The 14,441-nt window shown below is 38.0% G+C and overlaps 1 protein-coding gene, 2 non-coding genes and 2 pseudogenes across 3 annotated transcripts; all 5 read left to right on the top strand.

The window, feature by feature from the left end:
• The first annotated feature begins 2,098 nt into the window (after positions 1 to 2,098).
• LOC136984224 (U2 spliceosomal RNA) lies at positions 2,099 to 2,286 on the top strand. Its single transcript, XR_010882165.1, has one exon. It is a non-coding gene; the product is annotated as a U2 spliceosomal RNA (small nuclear RNA).
• Positions 2,287 to 2,945: 659 nt separating this feature from the next.
• On the top strand, positions 2,946 to 3,041 carry LOC136984222 (U2 spliceosomal RNA; annotated as a pseudogene).
• A 5,583-nt stretch (positions 3,042 to 8,624) lies between these two features.
• Positions 8,625 to 8,817, top strand: LOC136984227 (U2 spliceosomal RNA). Its single transcript, XR_010882168.1, has one exon. It is a non-coding gene; the product is annotated as a U2 spliceosomal RNA (small nuclear RNA).
• A 659-nt stretch (positions 8,818 to 9,476) lies between these two features.
• On the top strand, positions 9,477 to 9,644 carry LOC136984220 (U2 spliceosomal RNA; annotated as a pseudogene).
• A 1,298-nt stretch (positions 9,645 to 10,942) lies between these two features.
• On the top strand, positions 10,943 to 11,353 carry LOC136984215 (putative uncharacterized protein DDB_G0274405). Its single transcript, XM_067281126.1, has one exon. The coding sequence runs from the start codon at positions 10,943 to 10,945 to the stop codon at positions 11,351 to 11,353; it is 411 nt and encodes a 136-aa protein (XP_067137227.1).
• Positions 11,354 to 14,441: the final 3,088 nt, after the last annotated feature.

Here is a 14,441-nt window from a genome sequence, read left to right on the forward strand (position 1 = left end):
ACTGCTCCACCAAGATCCGAGCGCATGACGGCTACACCGAGGCTATCCCCATCTACTCAGGCGTCAAGCAGGGGTGCCCCTTGAGCCCCCTGCTCTTCAACATTGTCACAGAGACGGCAATCAGAAGCGTACGTCATCTGCAGAAAGGATACACCCTTCCTGGTGAAAACATCAGTATCCTTGCATACGCTGATGACCTGGTCCTCGTCAGCCAAACTTCTGACGGTCTTCAAGCACAACTTGACCTCATCTCTGACTGGGCCGACTGGGCTGGCCTTCGCTTTAACCCAGGTAAGTGCGCCACTCTCTCTGTTGTAGGTAGCTCCCACACCACGAGCAACAACTTGTTCCAGATACAGCAGACCAACATTACACCGCTGCAGGAAGGAGGCTCATACACTTACCTGGGCATTCCCACTGGCTTTACCACCCATCACACCAGTGAGGACATCATCAGCAATCTCAGGGACGACATCCGCCTGCTCGACGAATCGAAGCTAGCACCCTGGCAGAAGCTCGACGCCATCAACACCCTACTTCTGCCCAGGCTTACTTTTCATCTGCTGCTCGGGTCCAACCCGAAAAAACGCCTCAACGACTTGGACCGCCAAATCAAAAAGGCCGCCAAGCGCTGGTTGAATCTCCCGCAGCGTGCTAGCGCCGAAATCATCCACATTCCCTACGACCACGGTGGGGGCAACATTACCAGATGCAGCACCCTATCTGACATCTGCGAGGTCACCCACGGAGTCCACCTCCTCTCCTCTAGGGATCCCATGGTGAAGTCAATAGCACTACACTTTCTGCGCAGCGTCGTCCGCAAGCGGATCCGGCGGGAACCCTCAGAGGAAGACCTTTGCACCTACTTAAACGGGTCTATGGACAATGATTTCGGTTACGACCCGACCGACATCACCTCAACATGGACACGGCTGCGAAAAGCCTCACGTAGACTACAGAAAACGATGGACATTTCTTGGACCAGACTCGACGACACCATTACAATCTCCTCCAACGGCCTCCCCATCCCAAGACACGCCACATCAAAGATCCTCACTAATCTGGCCAAAAAATCACTCTTAAATAACCTCCTAAGGAAGCCAGACCAAGGTAAGGCCTATAAACTTACAGCTCAACATCCTGCCAGCAACCACTTCCTGAGAGACGGTAAGTATACCGCATTTGCCGACTGGCGGTTCATACACAGAGCCCGTCTCAGTGTGGTACCCCTGCACGGCCTTCGTCGCTTCGGCAACCTGTCTTCCAAATGCCGCAGGTGTGGATACCCAAAGGAGACTTTAGCCCATGTCCTCAATCACTGCCGGCAGAATCTCCACCTGGCCACCGAGCGACACAACGCCGTCTTGAAAAGGCTATTCCGTGCAATCAACGACCCAAACATCACCATCAGATGTAATCAATGTGTCCCCGGCTTTGAAGACAACTGTCGTCCGGACCTCGTTGCCATCAACGAAGTCAAGAAGACGGCCACCATCATCGACGTGGCCATTCCTTTTGAAAATGGCCACGACGCCTTCAACCAGGTCAGAACACTAAAAATTAACAAATACACCACTCTCACCAACTTCTTTAGATCCAAAGGCTATGACACTTACTGCGACGCCTTCGTCGTCGGCTCCCTGGGAGGTTATGACCCCAGCAACGTCGCCGTCCTCCAGCGCCTGGGCATAGGAAGAAATTATTCAAAGACCATGGCCAAGCTGATGGTAAGCGACAGTATTCGCTGGAGCCGGGACATCTACCTTCGACACCTCGGTTTTGAACCACGTTCCGAACACTTCAACTACCACAGCCACCTTACTGGCTCCCAGGACAATCGCAGAAACCACAACTAACTCTGTACTTAGCTGGCATTATGTGCCCATGTCGCGCTCTCCTATTGTAACGTTTTAGCTGGCAACATGAGCCCATGTCGCGACTTCCACTCTGTTCTTATCGCGTTATTTTGGCAGGCCATGAGCCCGTGTAACCGGTATCCTCTCATGATTCAGTCATGAGCCTTGGCTCTTATGCCCATGTCGCGAACTCTACTTTGTACATATCATCATTTATATTACTTTTATACCCTATCCTGTAAAAATTTTTTAAGAATTTAATAAATCATTTTTAAAATCTGTTCTTATCAGCTTGATATCTGATAGGGCCCCCATCGGGGGCCTTCAAATATCATCTGATTTTTGAAAATAGGCTGGGAACGGGGGCTTGCTCCCTCCCGGCCACGGGTTGCCCGAGTATTGCACTACATCTCGGGAAAGCCCACCCCTTTTGGGGTAAATAAATAAGAAAAATTAGAAACAGACACAAATTAAGAAGAGAAACAATTATTTCTCAACTTAATTTTTGTCAAGCTGATAAGAACAGAGTTGAAATATTTTTATGAAAAATATTTTTACACTCCCTGTATTTTATTTGATGTGGCAGAATCGAACAAATAATACTACATGGCGACAAGTAGTCACTGTGCAGCGAATAAGAAGTAAACATTAAACAACGAGGAAGCAGAAAAATTATTTCCCAAAAAATCGAAAAAACCAATTTTTTCCGAAAATTTCCATATGCAAAAAATCGAAGATGGAATCGGCTGTTTTCGTACAATACATACACACGCTTGGAACTTTTTCGGAAGGGGGAAACAATTATATACTCGAACTTGCGTCAGTATCACGATTACGCACCGGGACGAATGCCGGGGGCGTTTTCCTCCCTCTGGCTACTGATGGTCGAAAGGATTATTTGGCACCTATCTACACTTTTAAATGCGCTATCCAGTTACTTCCTGAAGCTTTTATCATGTCACTATTATCCTCCTGACGTGATTTTCTGCGCAAAAACTGCTCCGTACGAAATGACGTCACAATTGAGGACATAGGAAATGAAAAAGACGTCTCCACACTTGGCGCGTCGGCACTTTTGATCTGTTTTTTATCGCTTCTCGGCCTTATGGCTAAGATCAAATGTGTAGTATCTGTTCGCCATTTTTAAAACCCCGTGGTAAGTATCTTCTTTAACTCCTACCTTTCCTAAACCCTTCTTTCTTCGTCGCTTGATCGGCCTGCACGGTTGAAATACATCGTGTATTCGCTAGTCTTGCGACCCCTATCTCTAATCCCCCCCTTCCCCTTTTGGGGAGGTAGACCTTTGGTCCCCCCCCTACTTCCCCCTACTCTAGGGTTTTTCACTCTTTCTATACATTTGATCTTGGCCCGGTGCGGAGTCCCGTCCAGCAGTTCTTGCTTTTTACCTCGTGCTTACCTTTTGGATTACCTCAATTAATTTATGTGGATATAGTGTGCGCCTTCCTCAGGATAACCTAGTGGATACCATTGGATACCTGTGGATACCTGTGGATACCTGTGGATACCTGTGGATACCTGTGGATACTCTGTAGTGCGTGTGTGTGTGTAGTGTTACCACTTTTTAGTGTTTTATATCTTTTACGATGGATAACCCTGGAACATCTACCAGCTATGCCCAAGCGGCTTCAAACAATATAATAAATATGGATACTCAACTTGCAGCCACTTCAGCAGCCTATGGTGACTTCGATGAAACTGACCATGACATTATTAAGGCTCTTTCATCCACCCCCTCTGATTTAAACCAACAGAAGTATGGAAACGATAAAGATGATCAACTAGACCTTGATCCAGAAGCATCATTAGAAGAACGTATGAAAAAATACACAACAAAACGAACAATACGCTTCACTGCACAGGAGAGACTGTCCAGTATTGATGTTATAGAAGCCTGCGAGAACTTATTAGAAAAAGAAGGATTTGTCGAACAAGTCTGTTTCAAGTATCCAAATGTTGTAGAAGTTGGACTCACCACGCTAGAAGCCAAGGAGAAATTGATTGGCCATACAATCAAGGTGAGAGATTTTTACTATATATGCGAAAGTCTTGAGGAAGACTTAATAACTGTTACAATTCGGAACGTGCCCAACGAGGCTGACAAGAGCATAGTTAAGGGAGCCTTATCGCGGTTTGGTAATGTAGTTAAAGTTCTCGTCAACACAATTAATTACAAAGATAGGAAAGTAAAAACAGGAATATATAGAGTCATAATTAAAACTAGGAAACTCCTTCCAAACACACTAGAGATACTAGGGGATAGGGTGGAGCTCTTCTATAATGGCAAAAGAAAACAATGTTGGAGATGCGGCAGCCCCCAACATGAAATAAAAGATTGCAAAATTAAACTATGTCACAGGTGCAAAAGCCCAAACCACCTGGTCAAGAACTGTCCATGTTGCTACTTCTGTGTGAAACAACACGATCCAAACAAAAGTTGTCCTGAACCAACTTATCAAGAGATTTGTAGCAAAGGGGGTAGAGATATAAACAAACAGAAAAAGAGAGAAGTAAGCCTTGAAAGAAAAAAAGTTCACTACACCGATAAGGAAAAAAGCGAGGACATAATAGATAAAAGCAACAACAAAATAGCTAATAAAAACACAGAACAAGAAAATATAGCTGACAATATAATAATCAGAGAAAATGAAATAAACACAGAAATAATAGATATAGCCAATAAAGAAGAAAGCAGCGAAGAGATGGAGGAAAATGAAATATATGAAAATAATAAGAAAAATGGAATAGAGGATAGGATAGAGGATGAAAATAACACAGCAATAGTGAGGGAGGAAATATTATCAATAAGTCTAGATGCAAGCCTAACCGGGAATGAAATAATTGAAAAAGTAGAAAAGGTTATAACAAAAGTAGACAAAAAAAGAGTCAGAAAAAGCAAACGCCTAAACAGTCAACCAAATAATTAACATTCAATAGTAATAACATAAATATTAAATCGATAAATATTACTGGCTTTAGAGATGAAGTAAAACGTATTTATATCTTAAATCTACTACTAACTAATAATACTGACATAATTTTAATTCAAGATACAAACCTTTATGATTTCTGGGACCTTAAGAGCTTAAGAAAAACATTCCCTCAATACAATATTTATCTCTCCTTTGCCACCAGAAGGAGCTCGGGTGTAGCAACTATGATACACAAACGTATAAAAGTGGACGATTTTAGGACGGATTTCAATGGTAGACTTCTTGCCACCGACATTCAGCTTGACAACAAACTGTTCAGAGTGATAAATATATACGCTCCCCCTCAAGTCACCAGCAGAAAAGACCTCTTTATTGACCTACCAAAATACTTCATAGGTGGCAGAAAACTAATAATCGCAGGTGACTTCAATTGTGTGCTGAACCAGATTGATAAAAAAGGACAGTTATTTCCAGACGGTTCAAGGAAAATCTTAAAAAACATAATTGATAATTTTGACCTTCAAGATACTTACCGCACCATGTACCCCCACCACCCGGGTTACACCTGGAAAGGAAAAGACATAGAAGAAAGATTAGATAGAATCTATTTAAATAAAAACATAGCTAACATCAAGAACATACAAGTCTGGAGTTTAACAAACAATGGTAAAAATTTAACCGACCATAAAATGCTCAACCTTGACATTGACTTACAGCCCCAAGCAAAACGCTATACTAAAATTAAACTATCAAATGATATCCTTTCTGACAAGAACTTTCAAGCAGAAATGAAAAAGATTTTAAACAAAGCTAAGACCAATAATAACTGGGACCAATGGAACAAAACTAAAAATAAAATCAGTGAAGCAATAAAGAACACATGGAATAAAAATAAAAGAAAAAATTTTAATAAAATCAAGCAACTACAAAGAGACCTAAGCAATGAAATAATAAAAAACAACACTGATGAGATTAAAAAGATAGAAAAAGAAATGAGCAAAGAAATAGAAAACAGGAATAAAAATAACTACTTAAATTATAAGATGAATAAGCTAGGGATTAAAAGACAAGCTGAAAACATTATATTTAAAAAGAAAAACAAACCTAAAGAAACCATAAAAATTAACTCTCTAACAATTAATAACCAAACTATCAATAATGAAGATATCATCATCAGAGAATTTCAAAAATTTTATGAGAACTTATTTAAAAAACAACAGGCTAACTTAAACCTATGGGATGAGATCAAACATAACATTAAACCTATAAAAGACACCAACTTGAGCTTAATAAGCAATGATATTACAAAAGAAGATATCAATAAAGCAATTGATAATCTCCACATAAGAAAGGCACCAGGTGCTGACGGACTCCCAGCAGAAATATTCCGTTTCTTTAAGGATGACTTCTCGGAAATACTCCCAAAACTATACAACTCCAAAACGTTTAGCTCCAATTTCAACATTGGAGAAATGAAACTCATTAATAAAAAAGGAAACATAGGCGGAAGCACAAGTGATTACAGACCCATCACTCTGTTAAACATGGACTATAAGATCTATAGTAATGTTATTGCAAATAAACTAGAGAATATGTTCCGAAATAACATAAGTCCCACTCAGAGTGCAGGTATTAAAAGCAGAAATATCCATGACAACACAATGTTTACCAAACTTATAAAAGATATTTATACAAAAAGAAAAGCAAAATTATCAATCTTGTCAATTGACGTGGAGAAAGCCTTCGACACTGTAAACAGAGAAATACTATGGGAGATTCTGAAAACTTTTGGCCTCAATGAGCAAGAAATTAATATAATCAAAACTTTATATAATAACCCAAGAACAAGAATCATAATAAACAATAAAAAATCTAATTATATCAATTGCAAAGCCGGTGTAAGACAAGGTTGTCCTTGTTCCATGATTTTGTTCACCATTTACATAGAGGCTTTATTAATAATGATAAAAAATGACAACTTAATAGCACCTATCCACATCCCAGGCACCAGCAATATCACCAAATTCATAGCTCATGCAGATGACCTTAACTTCTTCATAACCGACAACATATCTTTAAACAGAATCAATCAAAAATTAAACATCTTCAGCAAAATAACTGGTCTAAAAATAAACAGCAATAAAAGTAAAATATTAAATATATATGGTAAGATCACTGATAACTGCACACCTTTCAGTATTGTCAACAACATAAATATACTAGGTGTTTGGTATGGCAAAGAAAGTAGCAAAAAGAACTTGGAAAATATGAAAAATAAAATAGAAGAAGCTGTCACCACTTGGGAAACGACTTGGCTATACATGCCAGAAAGGACAATCGTGGCAAACAAGGCTATCATTGCAAGAATAATGTACTCACTTTACATTACAGACTTAAATAAAAATGATCAAAAAATTCTAGAAAAAATAATTTTTAAATATATTTGGCAGAAAGATTTTGAGCCTCTGAAAAGAGACATCATGAAAAACAAATTGAACCAAGGTGGCTGGAAAATTTGGGACTTAAAAGACCTTGAAAACTCCCTACAAGTGGCAAACATTATCAACTCTGCTCTAGAAAATAAACATCCTCTATATGATATCTCCTTCTATATTATTGGCCCTGCTATGAAAAGGATCAACAACTCCAAAGAAAATAGACCTATTTTAATAGACGTTTCAAGTACATACAAAAAATGGAGAAACATCATAGTTAGCATCACAGAAAATAACCAAATTCAAAAAAGAATAAGACCTTCAATGATTTATAACACTATTCATCAACAGTATATAAATAAAAATATGTCAGACATCTCAATAAAATGGAATGAAACCTGGGCAAGTATTTCGAACCTCCCCAACGAGTGGAAAGAAACACCATGGAGAATCCTTAACAACATCATTATGTCCAAAGATTATCTACACACATACCAACAGATGAGATGTGCTAATTGCCCTCGTTGTGGTAGAATAGAAGACATAATCCACATATTTTATGAATGCCCCATTGCCACTCAGATCTGGAATTGGATAAACAAAATCTTTAAGACAAGAATTACCTGGTTCTGTATCAAATTTCATTACAACTTCCCTACCAGAAACCAAAATCATTATTGTATTAACTGGTTTGTTGCTCTAACAAAAAGATTGTTATGGAAAGCAAGGTGCGCTCTCTTATTTGAAAACAAGAAATGGAACGCCACTCTTATTGCCAATAAAATCCGCGATGAGGCCTCCCTAAAAATTACAGCTGACAAAAATTTTCTCACAGAAAAAGCTTTCAACACTCTATATGCAGGATCTATGAATATAATTTTTAAAAAAGTAAATGACTCCTATATTCTAAACGACAAGTGGTAACTACCTCATTTATAGGTCTCCCTTCATGCATATTTTTTCTTGTCTCAGGACTGTTAAGTCTCTTCATCATATCATCTGTCTGTATTACAACCTTTGTAATGTATTATGTTCAACATTATCTTATATCCACTGGAACTATATAATGAAAAATTCATATACGCCTAATTCTTGCTAATGTTTAATTCTGGTGTTATACTACTGTAACCGTTATATACAACTTATGTGAACTCTATAAATATTGTAACATTTGTTTGTTCTATTATCAATCTTTTATACCCCCTCCTGTAAATAATGTACATATATATATATATATATGGGGTATAATATTGTGGTTACTGCTCTTGTAATTTGCATCTGTTGTTCTTTATAATGTATGCATGGTCTTATTCTGTGACTTGTAAAAGTCCATGAAATGAATAATTAATATCAATGTCCTATGGCTTGCATGCCAAAATGTAAATGTTTTATGATATCTAAATAAACTTTAATTAAAAAGTATCTGTTCTTATCAGCTTGATATCTGATAGGGCCCCCATCGGGGGCCTTCAAATATCATCTGATTTTTGAAAATAGGCTGGGAACGGGGGCTTGCTCCCTCCCGGCCACGGGTTGCCCGAGTATTGCACTACATCTCGGGAAAGCCCACCCCTTTTGGGGTAAATAAATAAGAAAAATTAGAAACAGACACAAATTAAGAAGAGAAACAATTATTTCTCAACTTAATTTTTGTCAAGCTGATAAGAACAGAGTTGAAATATTTTTATGAAAAATATTTTTACACTCCCTGTATTTTATTTGATGTGGCAGAATCGAACAAATAATACTACATGGCGACAAGTAGTCACTGTGCAGCGAATAAGAAGTAAACATTAAACAACGAGGAAGCAGAAAAATTATTTCCCAAAAAATCGAAAAAACCAATTTTTTCCGAAAATTTCCATATGCAAAAAATCGAAGATGGAATCGGCTGTTTTCGTACAATACATACACACGCTTGGAACTTTTTCGGAAGGGGGAAACAATTATATACTCGAACTTGCGTCAGTATCACGATTACGCACCGGGACGAATGCCGGGGGCGTTTTCCTCCCTCTGGCTACTGATGGTCGAAAGGATTATTTGGCACCTATCTACACTTTTAAATGCGCTATCCAGTTACTTCCTGAAGCTTTTATCATGTCACTATTATCCTCCTGACGTGATTTTCTGCGCAAAAACTGCTTTGTACGAAATGACGTCACAATTGAGGACATAGGAAATGAAAAAGACGTCTCCACACTTGGCGCGTCGGCACTTTTGATCTGTTTTTTATCGCTTCTCGGCCTTATGGCTAAGATCAAATGTGTAGTATCTGTTCGCCATTTTTGTATACTTTGGTAAGTATTTTCAGCATTTTCAACCTTTCCTAAAGTCTTCTTTCTTCGTTGCTTGACTGGCCTGCACAGTTGAAACACATTGTGTATTCGCTGGTCTTGCAACTTCTTTTCTGTCCCCTTTTTTTCCCCCTTTGGGGTGGATGACCTCTGGTCTCCCTCCCCACTTCCTATTTTCCCCCACTCTAGGGCCATTACTTCACTTTACACATTTGGTCTTAGCCCGGTGCGTGCTCCCCATCCAGCGATTTTATTTGTGTTGTGATCATCATTACCCCGCATTGGATATCTCTCAGGATTACTACATCATTTAAGTGTTTTGTGCTTCCTGGTGGATATATTGTGTGTGTTTAATCTCTTCACTGTGTGTTAAGTGTGTGCAGCTATGGAGGAATACCAAGCTGAGCAGCTTAACCCAAGTGCGGCGCCACAAATTGTGCAAGAAGGCTCGGATACTGCTAATGTGATGCAGGACTCTACCAGCCAATCGACGTCATCAGTCCCTGTGCAAGACCTGGATACCCCAACTAGTGCTACACCGGCGACTTCCAGAGAAGAGACAATTAAAAAGTACTCTACCTATACGGTCGGTTAGGATTACCTTGAAACAGCGGCCAGAACTACAGAACATTGTCTCTGCCATAGAGAAAATCATCGGCGAAGAAAAAATCAAACAAATATGTTTCCACCCGAAGGGAGTAGTGGAGATAGGACTAGCCACTGTGCAAGACAAAGAGAAGGTGATGGGATATACTATAAAGGTAGGCGAGGAATTTTGTAATATTGAAAGTTTAGAAACGGAACTAATCTATGTGAGTTTAAAACGCGTACCGGAGGAAGCAGACGTAGAAGTCTTGCGTAATGTTTTTAACAAATATGGGAAAGTGGTCAATGTTTTATTCAACCTACATCCAGGCACTAAGATAAAAACAGGGACTTATCGTGTTGTGCTTATCACAGAGTAAATCCGTTCCAAATTTTTGTAGAAATTCTTGGCAGGAGTGTCCAAGTTTTCTACCAGGGAATGAAGAAGCAGTGTAGAAGGTGTGGGGCCCTTGACCATGAAATTAAAGAATGTCCAATTAAGCAATGTTATAGGTGTAACAGCACGCTTCATTTAATTAGGGACTGCCCTGCTTGCTACAACTGTAGAAAAAGTACACAATATGTATGAGAAATGCCCTGATATTACACTAAAAGACCTATATATAAGAGGACCGCGTATTAGAATAAATGAGAAAAAAAGAGAAAAAAGCTTAGAGAGACAAAAATTAATAAGATAGAAGAGGAACCAGAATGAAAAGGAAACAGAAACTGATAAAAATAGAGAAATAGAAAGAATCAAAGGGGTAACAAATGAAGGTGATAGCAATAACAAAATTGTCAAAAAGGATAACAGTCAAATGACAAACCAGTTAACTGTCACAAACGAAAACGAGATTAAGCAAAACAGCATAGACAAAAAGTGCAAGGACAAAACTAATGAGGGTGCAAACAAACATAGCACAGAACAAAATATTGCTGAGAAAGATAAAAACACCATAGAAAAAGATGAACACAAAATTAAAAACAAAAAAGAGCAGGAACACAACAGCACAGAGAAGATTAATGATGAGGATAATGTAAAAAATATCACTGACATAGATGACAAGTCAGATGATGAGGGGGATAAAATTGTAATAACGTACGAAGAATATTTAAAAGCACTAGAAATAGATAGCAGTCTTATGGGACAAGATAAGCAGGAACAGTTAGAAAAGCTTAAATTAAAATACGGAATAAACAAGAAAGTAAAGAACACCAAAAGAACCTAAAAAGACTAGAAGAACAACGAGAAAATAACCTCACCCGTGATGGCCATAAATAATAATATAAACCAAATTAACATCCGTTCTATAAACATCTCAGGTTTTAAAAGTATAAATAAACAGATTGAAATTTTGAATCTTATTATGACTAAGCAAAATTGATATTATTGCAATCCAAGACACAAATATTTACGAGTTTGATGATATCAGGCAAATGAGAAAAGCCTTTACTAACTACAACATATACTGCATCCTTTGCGTGCAGGAGAAGTACAGGCGTACTCTTACTTATTGGGCAACCACATAAAAATTAATGACTTTAAAACTGACAGCAATGGTAGAATTCATTACCGTTGATATTGTCCTAGGGCAACCAGATGGCTCGCATAGTAAATATTTACGCTCCCCCATCATCCTACTGAAAGAAAAGAGTTCTTTAAACATCTTACAAGTTTTCTCAACACAAAAAGGCACTTAATCATCATGGGTGACTTCAACAACGTATTAGACAACATCGATAAAAATGGTCCCCTCTTCCCTGACAGTTCCAGAGAGATACTTAAAAATATCATCAACAACTTTAATCTCGTGGATACTTATCGCAGTTTTCTTCCCAGAACACCCAGGATACACGTGGGAAGGAAGAGGTGTGGAAGAGAGGCTAGACCGTATATACTCTCCAACAAGTTTAGTAAGATAAATAACATCTGCACCTATAATATCAGCACCAATAACCATAGGATATCCGATCACAAGATGATCGACCTAGACATCAAAATAAGCGAGAACACTCCTCAGAATAGGAAGAATAAAACTTACCAAGGATATGTTAAAAAACAATACCTTTATTGATCAAATCAAAGACACACTAGTAAATTGCAAAAACAACACCAGTTGGGACAAATGGGAAAAAACAAAAAATGATTGTTTCACTATCATCAATGAGACCTGGAACAAAACAAGAAACAGAATTTTAACAAACTAAAAAAACTTCAAAGAGAGCTAACCAAAAGCATTATCAATAGGAACACCGACGAAATAATCAAAATAGAAAAAGATATAAGCATCGAAATTGAGAGAAAAAATAAGGAAAACTACACTAACTACAAAATGGAAAAATACAATATTAAAAGAGAAGCTGACAAAAAAATCTTTGGTAAAAACAACAGAAAAAAATCGAACTTACACATCGACAAAATCATCAACAATAATAAGGAGATCACAAATGACAAAGAAATCGTCCAAACCTTCCAAGATTTCTACACAAATCTATTTAAAGAACCCAACTATGACAACCGCTACTGGGAAAATGTAACAAAAAACCTGCCACGGATAAAAGAAGATGATGATAATTCACTAGAAAAACAGATCACAAAGAAAGAAATCCAAAATGCTATCCAGGCCCTACACACAAGGAAAGCACCGGGTTGGGACAACCTCAGCGCCGAATTCTACAAATTCTTTAATAACCTCTTAATTGATATTCTTTACAACCTTTATAACACTGACAACTTTCATCATTCCTTTAGTATTGGTAAAATGATTCTCCTAAGTAAAACTGACAACAATGAAAAAGATGTAACTAACTTCAGGCCTATCACTCTCCTAAATATGGATTACAAAATTTACAGTACAATAATTGCAAAAAGAATAGATGAAAGTTTTAGAAATCACATCTCACCCACCCAAAGTGCTGGCATAAGAGGCCGCTCCATTCAAGAGAATATTACACTCATCAACAATGTAAAAAACATATATAGTGACCAGCATAAACAGTTATCCATTTTGTCAATCGATGTCAAAAAGGCGTTTGATACGGTCAATCGCACCATGCTGTGGAACTTTCATGCAAATCATGGGCGTCAGCCACGCAGGAGCTGAAAAAAATCAAAAAACTCTACATCAATCCTTGCACTATTATCAATATTAATAACATGAACTCTGAGAACATCATCTGCAACACCGGTGTAAGACAGGGATGCCCCTGCTCCATGTTGCTTTTTACAATTTACATAGATGTCCTCCTAAATAACATCTCGAATGACGACAGAATCGATGCCATACACATCCCAGGGATGAAAGAAAAAATAAAATTCACCTCTCATGCTGACGACATCAACCTATTCGTCACCAACAGTTATAGTCTTGGCATAATCATGGATAAATTAAACAACTTTAGCAGTCTCACTGGCATGACAATCAACACCAACAAATCGAAATTCTTTAATATTGCAGGTGATATCAACTATGGCAACTCTGTGTTTAAAGTAACCAAAAATATTAAAATCTTAGGTGTATGGTATGGTGAAAACTCTAATGAAAAGAACAAAAGTGACATGATCAAAAAAATTAAAGATGCTACTGAGGACTGGAGAGCAGACTGGTTATACCTACCTGAACGGACCACAATAGTAAATAAAGTTATCATTCCTAAAATAATATATAATATGTACATAACCAATATGAAACCTAAAGACATGACAGAAATTGATAGAATACTTTTTAATTATATTTGGAATGGCCAGTTTGAACCAGTCAGTAGAAAAGTGATGAAAAACAACTTATATAATGGTGGTTGGAACATCTGGCACTTAAAAGATTTTGAAACTGCTATCAAGGTCTCTCTCATTATTAATACTCTCAAAAAAAGGAATCATCCTCTGTGGTATACTTATCAGTACATCATTGGCCCTACTTCCAAAAGTATCACCCACATAAAAGAAAGCTTTCCCCTTTCAAATCAGTAAAAATAAGTACTATAGTAAAATAAGAAAACTTCTAAAGTGTATCATCACTGACCATAATAATCTCATTGCTAATGACAAAAAAGTTCACCCTAGCGACATTTACAAAATCATTCATAAGCAGCATACTTGGAATAATGGTGACTTAGACAACATGGAATAGAACAAAATATGGCATAATATCCATTCATTGCCTCCTGAATGGTTAGAAACTTCATGGAGAATATTACAGAATGCCGTAATGTCAAGGAACTATCTCCACACATACCATGGTTATCGCACGGACAAATGCGCCAACTGCAGCATGAGAGAAACAACTGAACACATTTTCTACGAATGCAACATTGCCA

This window comes from Centruroides vittatus, unplaced genomic scaffold (assembly GCF_030686945.1).
Source record: "Centruroides vittatus isolate TY-2023 unplaced genomic scaffold, ASM3068694v2 contig_91, whole genome shotgun sequence".
NCBI lineage: Eukaryota > Metazoa > Arthropoda > Arachnida > Scorpiones > Buthidae > Centruroides > Centruroides vittatus.